Source organism: Hyperolius riggenbachi, chromosome 3 (genome assembly GCF_040937935.1).
Source record: "Hyperolius riggenbachi isolate aHypRig1 chromosome 3, aHypRig1.pri, whole genome shotgun sequence".
NCBI classification, from domain to species: Eukaryota; Metazoa; Chordata; class Amphibia; order Anura; family Hyperoliidae; genus Hyperolius; species Hyperolius riggenbachi.
In genome coordinates, this window is record NC_090648.1 from 378,784,600 (window position 1) to 378,804,547 (window position 19,948).

The 19,948-nt window shown below is 45.0% G+C and overlaps 1 protein-coding gene across 4 annotated transcripts in view; it reads right to left on the reverse strand.

The window, feature by feature from the left end:
* PEX26 (peroxisomal biogenesis factor 26) overlaps window positions 1–19,948 on the reverse strand; it is a 69,167-nt gene that overhangs the window by 11,630 nt on the left and 37,589 nt on the right. For all 4 annotated transcript variants that reach the window (XR_011030494.1, XR_011030493.1, XM_068277303.1 and 1 more), the window contains exons 3-4: window positions 17,718–17,858; window positions 15,561–15,871 (exon numbers count right to left, since the gene is read on the reverse strand). Coding sequence is in view for 2 of the 4 variants with exons in the window: in XM_068277303.1 (XP_068133404.1) it covers window positions 15,561–15,871; window positions 17,718–17,858 (452 nt within the window). In the remaining 2 variants the exon portion in view is untranslated. The remainder of the gene's footprint in view (window positions 1–15,560; window positions 15,872–17,717; window positions 17,859–19,948) is intronic.

Consider the following 19,948-nt stretch of genomic DNA (forward strand, 5'->3'; position numbering starts at 1 on the left):
CTATCCGTCCTGTGCAGCCAGTGACAGGACGTCCCCTGTCACATGGCGGCGATCCCCGGCCGCTGATTGGCCGGGGATCGACGATCTGCCTTACGGCGCTGCTGCGCAGCAGCGCCGTACAATGTAAACAAAGCGGATTATTTCCGCTTGTGTTTACATGTAGCCTGCGAGCCATCGGCGGCCCGCAGGCTATTCACGGAGCCCCCCGCCGTGATTTGACAGGAAGCAGCCGCTCGCGCGAGCGGCTGCTTCCTGATTAATCAGCCTGCAGCTGGCGACGCAGTACTGCGTCGCTGGTCCTGCAGCTGCCACTTTGCCGACGCACGGTATAAGCGTGCGGTCGGCAAGTGGTTAAACACTCTGTACAAACACAATAAAAACATCTAAAAAAGCTGAACACAGCAACTCACCACAATACGGTAAATGTGGGAAAACAGACACAAATGCCTCACCTCCTAATGCAAAAAATGAACCCTGCAAGCTGTTGGATTGTAATCTGGGCTCAAAAATGAGCCCAGTGGGGGCGCGGCTTGGCACGCAACTGTGATGGCTGCTTGAACCCGGAGCTCCCGCTTATCCTCTGCTAAAGCCTCCTTTACCCGCTGCCCAGCCGATCCAAAATGAGCGCCCGAGCTACAAGAAAGCAACAAGGCACCATACCTGACATGGGAACCACTCCCGCACCGTCTGGCAAAACGGTCCCGGAGATCTTTCGCTCGCAGAAACAGACCACGCAGGCCGCAAAGATGGCGCCGGTAGGCGGAAACACAGCCTCGCAACCTTCCTCTCCTGAGTCCACGGCAAGTGTAAGTAGTAAGAGATCAGACCAACTACACAGATCCCCTACACTTGCGGACATGCACGCCATGGCAGAAGATATAAAGCGTACATTCCAAGACGCTATAGCGGATATGCGCACAGACATGGCGGGATTCAGCAACAGACTCACGGTGGTAGAGACAGAGGGGAAAAGAAGGGACACTCGTATTGATAAAATACAGCGGACCTCGGTACAGCATGACACCAGACTGGCGGAACATGCTAGACATCTAGAGGACCTGGACAACAGGGGCAGACGCTGTAACATTCGTGTCAAAGGAGTACCTGAAACTGTGAGTACAGAGCAGATTCCCCAGGCCCTGGCCGCCATCTTTAACAACCTTTTACAACAGGAGGCTGACTCACAAATCTCCTTCGTTAGAGCGCACAGGGCTCTCAGACCACGAGGTGGTGATTCCGACCTTCCAAGGGACATTATATGTTGTCTAGAGTCATTCCAAACAAAAGAAAACATAATGCGAGCTGCTAGAACACAGGACGAGATCCTATTTAACTCCACTCCTGTGCAGCTATTCCAGGACCTATCACTTATAACTCTTAATAAGCGTAGAATTCTGAAACCACTCCTTAAAGCCCTAAAGGATAAAGGCTTTTCCTACAGATGGCGCTTCCCATTTGCTTTAACAGTACTTCAAGACGGCAAAGTGGTCGCCTTAAGATCTCCTGCGGGCCTCTCCGAATTCTGCGACGATCTGGGCCTAGACCACATAGAAATTCCGAATTGGGAGACTGCTCCAATGTTTCCCCGCCCGGATGGAGCTTCCTCTAAAGGGTCCCGCCGCAACCAGGGGAATGTTAGCCGCATCAGGCACAGATCTGCCAGCAGCAATGCCGAGGAAACTAACAAAAGACCTATCCTTGACCGCCCGGATCAGGACTCTTCAGGCGAAGACTAAGTATACCCTCTCTAATCTTCCTAGTTTATTATGCAAAGCCTCTCATCTACCTTCGTGATCGCTGGGAACTTTTCATTGTGATCATCTATACATATTTGACCTCAACCCCAGTGCCTAACCCCAACTTGAAATGGCGCTTAAGTAGGGCTATCTCTTTCTTCGCTGGAACTACGATCGCTTCAATGCTTCATCCCCGACAGGTTATGTTGCTACCAAGTTTAATGGTACTATTGGCACCCACATCACAAGTTTATGGTCAAACACCTCCGGTGCCACTTATCTTATAAAATCTCTATTTGGAACAGTGGTTACTGTCGGTATATTGAGAATCTCTACTTCCCTGTTGATGTCCTTAAACGCTTGACATGACCATGTAAAGGTACCCCCCTGTGGCATCCCTCTACGTTTTTAGATTAGATGTTAATATTTACAGGTGAGGTTTGTCGCACGGGGGCACGCTGATGTTAACCTTTTTTCCCTGTTTATTATATGTATACTAAGTGGTCTCCTCCTATAATGCATAATCCTAAAAGGTTGAAATGAGGATGTGTATCATTATTACCTATTGTACAGCCCTATCCCAAGTGGATATAATGACATGAAGGAAAACGCACTCTGCATATGATATTGCTTTAATGGGTAGTGACCTTGATGGGACAGGTGTTGGCCATACACAGAGATTTCTCTCTTATCACACACTCATAGCATCTCAATTTATTATATCCCTGACCCTATCCCATAGGGGTCGATTGTGTGGCTCTCTTCCTGTTCCCTCCGGGTCTTCTACATGCACCTCCTTTATTAATGTTATTATCAACCTCAGTTATATAAGTATAGTGTATGTAAATCTTTGTCTATATTGTTGTATAACCCCAAATATTGGGGTTATGGGTCTCAACAGAACTGATGAGATTAGTTGGGTGATCAATTATACAGACTGACCCCGAAATGGTCATTGCGATGCTGGGCGCCCGTTCGTGCGTTACCTCAGGACCAGCAACATAATATTTTCTCAGGACGTACTAACATTTCTAGCCCTGTGGACCTGGGGGGTTGCATGCACGGACGCCCCTATATCAAACCAAGTGGATTTACCCTCACTCTTTTTAGGGTGGCCTTGTTGCTCTTGCTCTGTCCCATTCTCAAATCGTAACAACTCATAGAATGGCTGGTTTCAACGAATTTAGCACTTTATAAAGCAGAGGATGCGGTTTTCCAACCGCCTTATCACTTTCAACACTTTATCTACTGACTGGTCCCACACGGATGTGACTAGTTATTGCAGATACTGGGTGTCTTCTACACCCCCCACACAGTGTATGTACTAGTACATATTCACTGAACACTTTTCCCACTTAAAAAGGTAAGTGTTGGTTTAATCAAATCACACTTATGCTGGGAGCAATTTTTCTTGTTCTCCTGCTAGTCTCAATAACTTCTATAACTCCTATTTCCCTGGTCATATTATCAAGCCAAGTACAATTGATGCAGCCCTGGTTCTTACAACTTTGGGTATCAACACTCCTCACATCAGTCTTAGATAACCAGGGCTGAACGATTGATAAATAGGACCAGGGCATATTCTATTTATCTTATCCTACCTTACCTCACTACACCCTACTACTCTTCAAAATCCTGCCTATTCTTAGGCTACCACTCTAAGCTTTCCACTCCAAGCACACATAGTTGGCACAATCTAATTACTCAAGATATAATTATGCGTGGAGACTAACATAACAGCACATTCTAAACTATGTCGTCCAAATAATAAATATATAAGCTACTACCTGCAAATAGCCTATACTTTTGTTCTAATTATTGGAGTGAAGAGGAGGCACGCCTTCTTAATTGATATGAGACGTGCCTTGGCAATCCGGTAACCATCCGGGACATTCAGTAGAAGAGAGAAGCCGGCACCGTCTGTAGATATGCTCTTTTATTTTGAATAATCATCAATGAAGACTGTCACACATAGTGCGACGTTTCGGGGCGATGCCCTTTCTCAAGCTTGTAACAGTCTGGACAATATAAACATTACAACACACACATGTATATATAGTCACCATGGTATAAGCCAATCAATGAGACAAGGCCAAATTGGCCAATCACAGATCCTGAAGCGCCAAGCGGACCTGATGGAAAACTAAATCTATGTAATAATGGCCAATAGGGGAATAGAGCTAACTCACCGCCATGTATGCCGCCATCTCCTCTCCACGGACATCAGCGCACGGACGCCAATCGCCATCTGCGGCCTGACCACGCCCACGGAGGTAGGCGAAGCCACCGCATTGGTGCGCGGCAGAGGGACGGCCCCACGTGACCAACAGGCGTACCGATTGGCCACACTTCGGGGAGGCAGTGGAGCGCAGGAACAGACGTGCCATGATACGCACGCTGTCCCATTGACACCACGTCACCCCGCTGTGGCCGCCCCCTCCGCGCTACCATGGCAACCAGACGCCATGCAACAGACTCCAGCGGGGAATAGTTAGCTGGCATACATAGTGACAGGCACGAGCAGCATAGCAGGAAAAAAGAAAACCAATCAAATGAAAAAATTAAAGATTATGATAAACCTTAATAACAATACATGCTGAACGCTGTAAGAGTGGATAAATAAGTATGTTATAAAAACGTATGTTATAGGAACCAGCTACACATCCAAGGATACTGTTATACTATAAGAGTGGCAACAGGTCATATTCCCTATTGAGGCCTCTCGGATCAAGACAGTCAAGGGTCCTGATCCAAAAGGCCTCCCTATAGAGCAGCCTTTTTACCCTACTGCCCCCTCTCTTGATAGGTGGAACACCTTCAATAATTTGACACCTGAGTTGGTTGACATGGTGTCCATGTTTCACAAAGTGTGCAGGGACTGCCTGGTCTATAAGTTTATTACGGATAGCCGATTTGTGAGCTGAAAGTCTAACTTTGAATTTTGAAGTGGTTTGACCCACATATATTAGTCCACATGGACATTTCAATAGATACACTACATATTGTGAATCACAATTATAACATCCCTTAATTGTGTATTGTTTACCTGAATGTGGGTGAACAAAGTATGGTGATCTGATGATGGAGTGGCAGTGCACGCAATTGAGGCAGGGGAAGGTACCCCTGCGAGGGTGTCCATCTGGAGGTCTAACTAGAGTTCTCATTTCTGCATGTACAAGCCTGTCACGCAGAGTAGGAGCCCGTTTGTATGAAAGTAACGGAGGATTTTGAAATTCATAAATGGAGGGGAAGGAGCGTGACAAGGTACTCCAGTGTTTTTTTTAATATTCTACCAATGGATTCACTCCAAACATTAAACTGAGACACAAATGGCAGTCTATTGCCCACACTCCTCCTCCGCCTCTGACAACCAGAGGGCACCCCAACCTCTCTGCGTGCACCAGTCACCACATCATGGGGATAATGGCGTGACAAAAACTTTTGAGTCATTTCATTAAGACGGGACTCCCGTGCCCCGTCCTCACTCACTATGCGGCCAATGCGCATAAATTGACTTTTAGGGATGGCACGCTTAGTTTGGATAGGATGAAAACTATCGAAAAGCAAGACCGCATTACGGTCTGTAGGTTTTACATATAAATCTGTATATAGTTGTCCCTCCTTATAAGACACCATTGTGTCCAAAAAGCTAACGTGATGAGTGTCACTATGTATGGTAAGGCGTATTGCCTCACACTGCTGATGTAACGAAGTAACAAATTCATCCAGGGTCGAACGTGGCCCCGCCCACACGCAAAATATATCATCAATATACCTTAGCCAAATTTTGGCATATTTCTGAAACATTAAATTGGTGTACACAAAGCTTTCCTCGTATACACCCATATATATATTTGCGTAGGACGGGGCCACGTTCGACCCCATCGCCGTGCCTCGTACCTGTAAGAAAAATTTATCCTGAAAGGAAAAATAGTTTTGTTTCAAAACAATACATAACAAGTCAGTCAAAAATTGAATTTGAAGATCTGTAAAATCAGACGCGATAAATAAGGTATGTCGGACAGCCTCCACACCCCCATCATGTGGGATGGAGGTGTAGAGGCTCTCAACATCCATAGTCACAAGATAACTGTCTACTGGAATATCATGCAACTGGGAGATGACCTCTAAAAACATGCCAGTATCTCTAAGGTAGGATTTTTGTGCCACTACATAAGGACTCAAAATGTAGTCCAGATACTTAGCCAGAGGGGATAATATTGAGTCTATCCCTGACACTATGGGGCGACCCGGAGGGCATTGTAGGGACTTGTGAATTTTAGGACATAAATAGAGGACTGGTGTCCTAGGATGTTCCATGTGTAGGAATTTAATTAATTGATCATCCACTATTTTGTGACGGGAGGCTTGAAGCAAAATCCTCTCAATCTCTCGTATGTCCGGTAGGGGGTCACAGGGTAACAAATGGTAGGTGTTGCTGTCTTCAAGTTGTCTGTAGGCTTCTGCCACATAGTCTGTTGTGTTCATCACCACCACTGCTCCCCCTTTGTCCGCTGGTTTGATAGTTATATCTTGGTTAAGTTCCAACTCTCGAATAGCCTGTCGTTCATCTGGAGTGAGATTGTGTCTCACATGTAGGCCAGGGTTTCCCTCCCTAAATAATCTGTCTACCTCTGTAGTGACATTATTGATATAGTTGTCGATGATCTGACATGATGGGGGGTTGAAAGTACTTTTTGTACGAAGAGTGGAATTACCCAATGTTAGGACTGTGTCGTCCTGCGACTCTGTAGATGGAACAAATCGTGGCAAACTGAAAAAGTGTTTGAGTTTAATGCGTCTAAAGAACCTCTGTAGTTCTATGTCTAGTTGTAATCGATCAGGCCAGTGAGTGGGGGCAAAGGACAGTCCCTTATTAAGAACTTGATGTTGTGAGGTGCTCAATATGGTTGAAGAGATATTCACCACAATATTATTGGATTCTATTTCCTGGGTTTCTGTTTCTGACGCAGCCTTTCCTTTATGTTTCCTGTGGCGTCCACCACGCCGCTTTCGTCTTGGCTGGATATGTCTGTAGAATCTTCTGGTGTGCTGGGTGGTAAAAAATCAGAGGAACCATTCCCTGATGGAGGTTGGTTTGGAGGTGCAGATGGACGTGGGCCTCCTTTTGGTCGTCCAGCAGGTATTTTTGGACGTTGTGGACGTTTGTATGGCTGCTGCCACACATAAACATAGCCAGACGAATAATCTGCGGCGTCCCGCTGGAATTTATGACGTTTGGTGATCTCTATTTGGTGAGTAATGCTGCGACGAAATTCATTGAACTCTGTTTGTATCTTAATGAATTCCTCTTCTGTAACCAGTTCCTGAAGTTTGGAAATCATCTCTTCCAATTGTTTGGTCAGTTTGGGTACTTCGCTTTGTATACGATTAATAGTGAGAACCATGGAGTCAAAAGCAGCCTTATTCCAAATAAGGGACCACGTGTGGCAGAATGTGGGATCTGTAGGGAACATAATTGGACTGACATGGGACCTTATGCCCCTAGGTATTCTTCCCACCCTTAGGTACTCTCCCAGAGTGGCCGCATGTAGTTCCAGCGAGATCCGGGTTTTTTCTGTGCGTTCAATCTGCCTGCGAAGCGTCCGCACATCAGTAGCACCAAGGAAGGCGACCTCAGAATTCACAGAAGATACTGCTCGTGCCGTGTCCTCAGGTGAGAATGAGAAGGTGAGCCTGCTGATGTCCACCTGTTCCATGGTGGAAAGTGGTAGAAGGGTGCACTCCACGAGGTGGATAAGTATTGGAGTGAAGAGGAGGCACACCTTCTTAATTGATATGAGACGTGCCTTGGCAATCCGGTAACCATCCGGGACATTCAGTAGAAGAGAGAAGCCGGCACCGTCTGTAGATATGCTCTTTTATTTTGAATAATCATCAATGAAGACTGTCACACATAGTGCGACGTTTCGGGGCGATGCCCTTTCTCAAGCTTGTAACAGTCTGGACAATATAAACATTACAACACACACATGTATATATAGTCACCATGGTATAAGCCAATCAATGAGACAAGGCCAAATTGGCCAATCACAGATCCTGAAGCGCCAAGCGGACCTGATGGAAAACTAAATCTATGTAATAATGGCCAAAATCTATGTAATAATAAGCAGTATCTTCTGTGAATTCTGAGGTCGCCTTCCTTGGTGCTACTGATGTGCGGACACTTCGCAGGCAGATTGAACGCACAGAAAAAACCCGGATCTCGCTGGAACTACATGCGGCCACTCTGGGAGAGTACCTAAGGGTGGGAAGAATACCTAGGGGCATAAGGTCCCATGTCAGTCCAATTATGTTCCCTACAGATCCCACATTCTGCCACACGTGGTCCCTTATTTGGAATAAGGCTGCTTTTGACTCCATGGTTCTCACTATTAATCGTATACAAAGCGAAGTACCCAAACTGACCAAACAATTGGAAGAGATGATTTCCAAACTTCAGGAACTGGTTACAGAAGAGGAATTCATTAAGATACAAACAGAGTTCAATGAATTTCGTCGCAGCATTACTCACCAAATAGAGATCACCAAACGTCATAAATTCCAGCGGGACGCCGCAGATTATTCGTCTGGCTATGTTTATGTGTGGCAGCAGCCATACAAACGTCCACAACGTCCAAAAATACCTGCTGGACGACCAAAAGGAGGCCCACGTCCATCTGCACCTCCAAACCAACCTCCATCAGGGAATGGTTCCTCTGATTTTTTACCACCCAGCACACCAGAAGATTCTACAGACATATCCAGCCAAGACGAAAGCGGCGTGGTGGACGCCACAGGAAACATAAAGGAAAGGCTGCGTCAGAAACAGAAACCCAGGAAATAGAATCCAATAATATTGTGGTGAATATCTCTTCAACCATATTGAGCACCTCACAACATCAAGTTCTTAATAAGGGACTGTCCTTTGCCCCCACTCACTGGCCTGATCGATTACAACTAGACATAGAACTACAGAGGTTCTTTAGACGCATTAAACTCAAACACTTTTTCAGTTTGCCACGATTTGTTCCATCTACAGAGTCGCAGGACGACACAGTCCTAACATTGGGTAATTCCACTCTTCGTACAAAAAGTACTTTCAACCCCCCATCATGTCAGATCATCGACAACTATATCAATAATGTCACTACAGAGGTAGACAGATTATTTAGGGAGGGAAACCCTGGCCTACATGTGAGACACAATCTCACTCCAGATGAACGACAGGCTATTCGAGAGTTGGAACTTAACCAAGATATAACTATCAAACCAGCGGACAAAGGGGGAGCAGTGGTGGTGATGAACACAACAGACTATGTGGCAGAAGCCTACAGACAACTTGAAGACAGCAACACCTACCATTTGTTACCCTGTGACCCCCTACCGGACATACGAGAGATTGAGAGGATTTTGCTTCAAGCCTCCCGTCACAAAATAGTGGATGATCAATTAAATTCCTACACATGGAACATCCTAGGACACCAGTCCTCTATTTATGTCCTAAAATTCACAAGTCCCTACAATGCCCTCCGGGTCGCCCCATAGTGTCAGGGATAGACTCAATATTATCCCCTCTGGCTAAGTATCTGGACTACATTTTGAGTCCTTATGTAGTGGCACAAAAATCCTACCTTAGAGATACTGGCATGTTTTTAGAGGTCATCTCCCAGTTGCATGATATTCCAGTAGACAGTTATCTTGTGACTATGGATGTTGAGAGCCTCTACACCTCCATCCCACATGATGGGGGTGTGGAGGCTGTCCGACATACCTTATTTATCGCGTCTGATTTTACAGATCTTCAAATTCAATTTTTGACTGACTTGTTATGTATTGTTTTGAAACAAAACTATTTTTCCTTTCAGGATAAATTTTTCTTACAGGTACGAGGCACGGCGATGGGGTCGAACGTGGCCCCGTCCTACGCAAATATATATATGGGTGTATACGAGGAAAGCTTTGTGTACACCAATTTAATGTTTCAGAAATATGCCAAAATTTGGCTAAGGTATATTGATGATATATTTTGCGTGTGGGCGGGGCCACGTTCGACCCTGGATGAATTTGTTACTTCGTTACATCAGCAGTGTGAGGCAATACGCCTTACCATACATAGTGACACTCATCACGTTAGCTTTTTGGACACAATGGTGTCTTATAAGGAGGGACAACTATATACAGATTTATATGTAAAACCTACAGACCGTAATGCGGTCTTGCTTTTCGATAGTTTTCATCCTATCCAAACTAAGCGTGCCATCCCTAAAAGTCAATTTATGCGCACTGGCCGCATAGTGAGTGAGGACGGGGCACGGGAGTCCCGTCTTAATGAAATGACTCAAAAGTTTTTGTCACGCCATTATCCCCATGATGTGGTGACTGGTGCACGCAGAGAGGTTGGGGTGCCCTCTGGTTGTCAGAGGCGGAGGAGGAGTGTGGGCAATAGACTGCCATTTGTGTCTCAGTTTAATGTTTGGAGTGAATCCATTGGTAGAATATTAAAAAAAACACTGGAGTACCTTGTCACGCTCCTTCCCCTCCATTTATGAATTTCAAAATCCTCCGTTACTTTCATACAAACGGGCTCCTACTCTGCGTGACAGGCTTGTACATGCAGAAATGAGAACTCTAGTTAGACCTCCAGATGGACACCCTCGCAGGGGTACCTTCCCCTGCCTCAATTGCGTGCACTGCCACTCCATCATCAGATCACCATACTTTGTTCACCCACATTCAGGTAAACAATACACAATTAAGGGATGTTATAATTGTGATTCACAATATGTAGTGTATCTATTGAAATGTCCATGTGGACTAATATATGTGGGTCAAACCACTTCAAAATTCAAAGTTAGACTTTCAGCTCACAAATCGGCTATCCGTAATAAACTTATAGACCAGGCAGTCCCTGCACACTTTGTGAAACATGGACACCATGTCAACCAACTCAGGTGTCAAATTATTGAAGGTGTTCCACCTATCAAGAGAGGGGGCAGTAGGGTAAAAAGGCTGCTCTATAGGGAGGCCTTTTGGATCAGGACCCTTGACTGTCTTGATCCGAGAGGCCTCAATAGGGAATATGACCTGTTGCCACTCTTATAGTATAACAGTATCCTTGGATGTGTAGCTGGTTCCTATAACATACGTTTTTATAACATACTTATTTATCCACTCTTACAGCGTTCAGCATGTATTGTTATTAAGGTTTATCATAATCTTTAATTTTTTCATTTGATTGGTTTTCTTTTTTCCTGCTATGCTGCTCGTGCCTGTCACTATGTATGCCAGCTAACTATTCCCCGCTGGAGTCTGTTGCATGGCGTCTGGTTGCCATGGTAGCGCGGAGGGGGCGGCCACAGCGGGGTGACGTGGTGTCAATGGGACAGCGTGCGTATCATGGCACGTCTGTTCCTGCGCTCCACTGCCTCCCCGAAGTGTGGCCAATCGGTACGCCTGTTGGTCACGTGGGGCCGTCCCTCTGCCGCGCACCAATGCGGTGGCTTCGCCTACCTCCGTGGGCGTGGTCAGGCCGCAGATGGCGATTGGCGTCCGTGCGCTGATGTCCGTGGAGAGGAGATGGCGGCATACATGGCGGTGAGTTAGCTCTATTCCCCTATTGGCCATTATTACATAGATTTAGTTTTCCATCAGGTCCGCTTGGCGCTTCAGGATCTGTGATTGGCCAATTTGGCCTTGTCTCATTGATTGGCTTATACCATGGTGACTATATATACATGTGTGTGTTGTAATGTTTATATTGTCCAGACTGTTACAAGCTTGAGAAAGGGCATCGCCCCGAAACGTCGCACTATGTGTGACAGTCTTCATTGATGATTATTCAAAATAAAAGAGCATATCTACAGACGGTGCCGTCTTCTCTCTTATACTTTTGTTCTAATTCATGCTTTTGGATCTATTCGCTAACGCTTATAGATGATTGTTAAAACTCTGATCTTATTTTGTTATACTTTCAAATAAACGTTAATTGAAAAAAAAAAAAAAATGAGCCCAGTATACAACAATCCCGGATCCGGGTCAAAAACCTACTATAGGTGCAAAGTGCTAAATGAGAGAGATACATGAAAAACCCGAGATGCGTGAATAAAGTGCAACTAGCATGACATGCTCAAGGAAATGTAAGCCCTAAAGACATGATATGGACAGTGCATATGGGATCAAACAATATGAGTAAGTTAGGAGCATATACATACATGTACCAGGACTGGGTGTAGAGGCAGCCGCATGATAAGGGCGGAGGGAGGCACACAGAACGCTCCACGCGTGGCGTGGTTCAAAAAAGACCACTTCCTCAGACCTGAGGAAGTGGTCTTTTTTGAACCACGCCACGCGTGGAGCGTTCTGTGTGCCTCCCTCCAGTTGTATACTGGGCTCATTTTTGAGCCCAGATTACAATCCAACAGCTTGCAGGGTTCATTTTTTGCATTAGGAGGTGAGGCATTTGTGTCTGTTTTCCCACATTTACTGTATTGTGGTGAGTTGCTGTGTTCAGCTTTTTTAGATGTTTTTATTGTGTTTGTACAGAGTGTTTAATAAAGCATTGTTATACTTTCAACGGTGGTGCAGCTCTTTTTCTCAGGAATCCTTTTCTCCTTTTCACGGGTGTTCCAGTGTTAGGTTGCATAGGAGATCTACAAGTTCCTTAACCTCCTTAGCTGTAACCCCGAGCTGAGCTCGGGGTAAGCCGCCTCGGAGGATATCTCAGCCCCTGGTGGGGCGATTTTAATTCGGTAAAGTGCTGTACGTGCAGCTAGCAGTTTGCTTGCCACGCGTACAGCTTGATCGGTGCCGCCGCGCAGCAATCGGCCGCAAGCAGCGGCGGAAGAGGGCCCCCCCGCCAGAGCCCTGCGCTGCCCGGACCAATCACTCCCGGGCAGCGCAAAGGGCTGGATCCAGTGCGCCTGACGTCAGGGCGTCGGCTGACGTCCATGACGTCATTCTGATCGTCGCCATGGCAACAGGAGAAGCCAAACAGGAGATTGCGTTCTATACGCGATCTCCTGTTTGCTGTTGTTGCCGGCGGCGATCGGACTAGAGGGACACATGCGCCCTCTAGTGGTGTTTCATGTAGCTATCACTCGGGTAGCTACATGAAACAGAAAAAAAAAGAGAAAAAAAATGTGTACAACAGCCTCCTTGGCGAAAAAATGGAACCGCCAAGGAGGTTAAGGAAGTCTGAGTCCTTTTCTGGTGGGCGGTAGATCAGCAATATGTTAATGTTTTTCTCAGCTGAAAGTTGCACCCCCAAGCATTCAAACGAGTTGGTAGGTCCTACAGTAAGTGGTCGGATTTTCAAAGCTGATCTAAAGCAAAGTGCAACCCCTTCACCCCTGCGTTCTTTCCTGTTGCAGTATATCACAAAATAGTTTGTTGGCACGGCGGCCTCCAGAGTGGGGCCAACTGGTTCAGAAAGCCAGGTTTCAGTCAGGCAGGCCAGATCAGAAGACTATTAGATCATGTATGATTGCTGTTTTGTTGTTTATCGATCTGACGTTACAGAGGGCAGCCTTAATGGGGATACCCTGGGAGCTAGGGTTTGAGATTGAGGACTCCAGGACAGAACAGTCTCCAGATGTGTGGTTGTCATCTCTGCTGGACTGTGCTGGAGCTATTAGGGTTGTTGCCTGGGTGTACTCTGTAGATTTTGTCAGAGTTATTTTGGTTCTGCAGTGAAGAATGTCTTTTCCCACTTCCTCTGGATCCTCTTTTTGTCTTTCTGAAGATTCCAACAGATGTAAGTAGAATTATTGTTGATTTGTCAATTGGATAAATATTTCTTGGTTGGTATACAGTGAGAAGTGTCTCTGCTGAATAGTCTCAGATGTGGGGGAATTAAACAGGCTAAACGCTCTAAATACATACAGGGTGCATTTCTCTATGTTTTCCTTCTGTCCCAGAGCCCACATCCACTTTAAAGCATGTATAATAGTGTAAATTTGCATTAATAAAACGGCTAGTAGCAAAAGTTGGTACATTCCTACGTGAAGAATGTCAAAAATTGTTCCCAATTAGACATTTTCCCTCCCCAGGGTCATGTTACTCAGTGTTGCTAAAGTCCTGCCCCCACTGCCATCTAAGTTCAGCTACCGTAGCAGACTTCATAACTGATCGATACATCCCTGATACTTGCATGCGCATGGATGCCACACTTCAGGGGTCCCATTGCTGGATCAAGAGGATGGGGGAAGACTCTTTAGGATCCAGAGGCCCTTCTCGAGGAGAGTACCCCCTAGAATGTTGAAAAAAGTAATTTTGGTGCAGCACAGCTATTTACTTGGTGCCTCCATAGACTGCAATGAAAATCAGGTTATTTTGGGTTTGGGTGCATAGCCACAAAGGCGCTGAGGTCATGGATCAGTTAGGAATTCAGCAAACCCATCAAATCTAAATAGATACACTTTAGCTGAACTCCTAACTGATCCGTGAGCTCAGCTACATCATGGCTGAGCACACACGCCCAAAATAAGCGGATTTGCATTGCAGCCTATTCTTCAACCTTCTTCAACCCAAAGCAACCACATAGGTACGTGTAGCACATGTCAATAACCTAGGTCTTAATGATAACCTGTAGAAACAAAACTATCTCCTAGGGAGGGTACTCACCTTGCGAGGGAGGAAGCCTATGGATCCTAAAGAGGCTTTCCCTATCCTCTCCATCCTACACTGGATCCCCCGAAGTGTGGCCTCCATGCACATGCAGGCTAGCTCCATCCCCCTTGGCAGAAATAGCCAAGCATGGTTGGGTCTGTGCTACTGCGCAGATGGCTCGCGCCTAGGTAGTGGTGCGGACCCAATCCAGCCTGGCTTTTTCCAAAGAAAGTAGAGCAGGACTAGCTAGTGCACTGGACTAAAGTGTCAATGAGTGAAAATGTATGCGGTCCCAACTCTGGAATGGAGGGACTGAGGACGACAGGGGAAGCCTCTTTAGGATCCAGAGGCTTCCCCCTTCCGAGGTGAGTATCCAAAGAGAGCACTCTTTTTCGTTACAAGTGCACTTTAAATGATATTACAATTGTATGGTGTGTTAATTTAATATCTGTGGAGGAGTTGTATAGAGAGTTAAAAAAAAAAAAAGTACCGTAAGTGTATGTTAATTTTCTGACTTCAACTGTAGCAGATGATGAAAGAAAATCCGAATATATTCACCATGCAGTTAATCCGAATTCTGATTAATTATAAACTGACTATCTTGACTAATTTTGTTCATTAGCACATATACAGTGTGTATATCTATCTATCTATCTATCTATCTATCTATCTATCTATCTATCTATCTATCTATCGTTGTGTCAAAGTTACGTAGAGTTTTTAAGTCACGTTAAGAATCTGGAATCTGTTTTGTTTTTAATATTTCATGTTTTTCATACATTTATACTATATGGAAACCTTTTCATACTTCACCATAGCATTTCTATTTTTGCTTGTTAAACATACTACTTTGCTACACAGACAAGGCATTTTATGTTGAATCCTCATCTACATCCCACTCCCGTTTGGACACTAAACCTACATTTTAACTGTAGGTCTACTTTAATTAAGAGGAAGTGAGCTAAAGGTAACAAAAACCATCACAACAAAACCCTTCTAAAGCACAGGAGGTGGGTTTACACATACTGTAAGTGTCATAATTTCAGTGTGGACTGTTTATATTAAAACTAGAAGATCCTGCCCTATGTTAACCCAGTGCTTTGCAGAAGAATGGGAAGAAGAATCTAATTGAACACTACTGGAACCACAGACCGTTTTTTCCTTGGACACTTTGATAAATGGCGAAAATGAGTGAGTGGATGACACAAGAAGTACCTGGGGGACGGTCTGGCTCTGCCTGATGCTCTTGCTGAGCTCTGGCCTGTTCTTCCTCCTGCTGGAGTCGACTCCTTTCCTCTGCCACAACACCGAGAGCCACTTCCTGCTGCTGTGTGGTGAACATTCTGGGGTCCCGAGCCATCTCCTCAGCCTCAGCCAAGTGACCAAGAGGGAGGAGAATGTGTCGGAGGTGGAGCTCAGCCACTTTTCGATATCCTGGCAGAAGTCGATTCCTGGGTTCTCTTAGCCAATCCCGGCTCAGATCCAGCATCACGTGAGGTTGCTTCATCCTGCTGTACAAGAGAAGGCTATGGATACAAAAACAATATATGCTGACAAGGAGGTTTGAGCAAGTTAAAAAGGTCAAAGTAAATAAATGTTTAAAGTAATGAAAAGATACTAAATCTGACAATGGGGGAAGACAGCTTAGGCCACCTTCACTATATACAATGATCCCACAACTGGTGCAGTCACATTGTCACACAAACATAATGTAATACCGCATCTTGTTCTGTTGCAGTAAAGTGCACCAAGCTGGACTGGACGCCACGTTTTGCCCGCATTGTGAATGGATGGAGGCGAAGTGCTGTGCACTGTGATGCATGCGGAACCGCGAGTGGCCGGTTTTGAAAACATGCAAGAGTGTGTGTGTTTAGCCTTAGGCCCAGTTTCCACTGTATGTAATCTGATACATTTTCAGACCACATGGTATTGGAAAACTGCAAAGACGTAGGCTTTCCCATATGCTGTTCACAATTAAAGGATACCCGAAGTGACGTTTGACATGATGAGAGAGCAAAGAAGACTGGCACCGCTGGTTGTATTTAAAGCTCTTTAACCTCTTGACGACCAGCTAACGCCGATTGGCGTAAACTGGTCGTCTGCGGGTTACCATGGAAACGGCCGCTCGATAGAGCGGCCTTTCCATGTCAGTTCACGGAGGGTGTCTCCGTGAACAGCTGGAGAGCCGCCGATCGCAGCTCTCCGGCAAAATGTAAACAGGCGGGGAAGAAATCCCCGCTGTTTACATCATACGGCGCTGCTGCGCAGCAGCGCCGTAAGGCAGATCGGCGATCCCCGGCCTCTGATTGGCCGGGGATCGCCGGCATATTATAGGCTGAAGCCTATCCTTCAATGCGCAGGACGGAACTCTGTCCTGCGCATTACGGAGAGAGGGAGGGAGGGAGGTAAGGAGCGTGAGGGCAGAAATGGCTGCGGAGGGGGGCTTTGAGAAGCCCCCCCCCGCAAAACGCAGATGGCCGGCGGCGATCAGACCCCCCCGGCAGGACATCCCCCTAGTGGGGAAAAAAGGGGGGTAGTCTGATCGCCCTGCTGGACTCCTGATCGGTGCTGCGGGCTGTAGAGCCCACGCAGCACCGATCAGTGTAAAATCCACTGGTCGGCAAGTGGTTAATAGCACCAAGTGGCAGCAGTGACAGACTGCTGTTTCGGTTACACAACCTTTTTCAAAACTGCTCAATTGCTATATACTGTATCTCTTAGGTGTTATACAAGATGAAGACTTGGAACACACTCTCAAAACGTGTTGTTCATTGGTAGACAAGAGGTGTTGTGCAGATTGCTTGCACCAACCCTGCCCTCTTTCAATAATTGGATCAAATGGGTGGACAACGCTCTGCCACACAAAAAACTGGTGTACTCACACTGTGGTATACTACGAAAAACATAAGTTTGCTGTCTTTTTCAGGTTGGAGTGAGCTTGAGATGTCTCCCAGGGCATCACTGCTGAATATATGCAAATTAACCATTGTTACCCTTAGAAGCTAAATACTAAGATTCCATCTCATCTGGATATATGGAAAGCCCAGCTTTGATAGTGAAACAGTCCAAGCACCACCTGCAATTGTCTAATTCATTCCTGAAATGGACATGCTGGGATACATCACAGTGTCTATTCCATTTTGTTGGTCGTTTTAGGTTTGCCACACCATATATGTAAATGTGACACTCACTATCTTCATGAACACTATTTTGTAAAAAAAAACAAAAACCTGAGATGTGTGTGCATTGCGCACTACGTAATTTGAGTAAATACCAGTAAAAATTCTGTTTGCTTTCTGCATACAGGAATTTTACTGGTGAATCGACCCTATTGAAAGGAAAAAAATAAAATCAGCATTGTATGATAATTACCACAGCTCCATGATATTGTGCGGCATCTCCTGTGGGCGTAGGTAGTACTGGAAGAGCCAAGGCAGGACCTCTCTCCAACGCTCCATCTCAGCCAGGGCCTGAATCCCAATCACACACAGCGAGCCCTTCACCTGCCCATTTCTGAGAGGACAGCAAATGATCAGTGTTCATGTCAAGCTTACAAAAGAGCCACTCCAAATACTCACTCTACCCTTGACACGAGTGTTTTAAGGGAATGTGAAAGGACAGAAACATGAAAGCTGCTATAGCAAAGTTTGTTTTTAAAGCCTACCTGAAGGCAATTTGGATATCTTCGAAACCAAATAACTGATCACCAATGACCATGCCACAGTACTTATGTGACATACAAGCTAGCCATACTAATATTGATTTTACAGTTCTTCTCCCTATTCAAACATGAAGGAAAATATCAGCACAATGGGGGCGGAATCTATGGCCCATAGTATCAATCAGTACATTTGCAGTGTGATCATTGCTTGACAGATTTCTGCTGAAATCTAGTGTGACTGAGTGTGCCGAGTAGGAAAGGAAGCAATCAAATGATTGAATTCCAAACGGGTAGATAGTAATTGGCTTCTCATGTTGGGTCATAATTAACTTGTGTAGTGTCAACTTCAGGATCCAATCCTTATGCAAATCAGAAGAGTTAGCCTAGCCAGCATGGGCTTCATTTCTAGGAAGAAGCCTTTGGCTAAATTAGTTTCACCATCAAAGTACCAACGTACAATGTATATTCATGCTGTAAACTACTTGGACGAAAAAGTCATTTTTCGCTAAAGGGAAGACGTCTCTCTCATTGGAATAAGTAAGCAAAATGATGCTCTTCCCCTAAGAAAACAAACAAACACAAAAAAAACCTCAAAACTCTGCATGTACTAGTACATATCAATACATTAGAATGTCATTGAAAATGAATTTCAGTAATTCTATTCAAAATTGAATTTCTTATATCTTATAGATTCATAACTCAGAGTGATATCCTTCAAGTATTTATTTCTTTTCATTTTGTCGATTATGGCCTACAGGTAATGAAAACCCAAGATTCTTCATCTCAGGAAATTAGAATATTGTGAAAAAGTTCAATATTGTGTACTTTCCCTCAGAAATATCTGCAAAGATGCCCTGAGCGTTTAAAAGAAAACTGAGATGAAATTAACTAACGCATTTATACTCCTGGGCCCCTCTCATCGTCCGCTGGCCAGCCCATCGCTTCCTCAAGTCGCTGCCAGTCTCGCAGTACTGCGCATGTGCAGCCCCATCTCGCTCCAGTACTACTGCACAGGCGCAGGTAAGTATAAATACTTTAATTTAATCTCAGGCAAACTTTAAGGCAGGGAACACACTTGACTGTTTTCGTGCGCGTTTTTTGCACAGAAAAACTGAAAACTCATGTTAATCGATAGGCTAGTTCACACTTAATATGTTTTTCGCACACAGAAAAAAAATGACATTCTGCATGATGACTCTGCACATTTTGTTTTCTCTATCAATTACATCAGCTGCTGTGAAAAAAATGTGCGCGTTTTCCTGCTTAGAAACACACTTCATGTGCAGAAAAAGTATGCAGAAAAACGTGCCCAGAAAACTGAAAGACAAGTATGTTCCCTGCCTCAAGGATTTCTCAGTCTGGTTCAGGCGACACAATCATGGGGAAGACTGCTGACTTGACAGTTGTCCAGAAGACAGTCACTGACTAACTTTTTTTGCTCTGAAAGCTGACTTTGCATTTTATTCATAACCGCTTTATTCATCTTCTAACATAAGCAGAAATGCTTTCTAATGATTTCTGATTGTCTCACTGTCTTCAGGAGAGTTTGCAGTGTCAGAGAAGTGTTTGTTTACATTTCTCACTTGATACAATTAAACACTAGATAACATTATCTCTAGTTTGGATTCTTCCAGCTTTCCCTGCAGGGGAGCTTCTAAAGCCTGTGTTTAACCCTTTGAATGCTGTTCTAGTAAAAAAAATGCTGGTTGTATATAATATGCTGTAAATAATCTATTAGAGCAAATAAGAAATGCTGGGTTTCATTCCGCTTTAAAGCAAATCTGAAGCATTAGTAGTAAAGAAAAAAGTCTCATTCTTTTCCAGTACAGGAAAAAAAACTTCAGTTACCTATGCAAAAGAGCCTCTCTGAGCTAGTCGACCCACTGGGTTGAATACAGTCCTTGTTCTGAAGCACTTAAACAACTAAAATACAGTGAGAGAT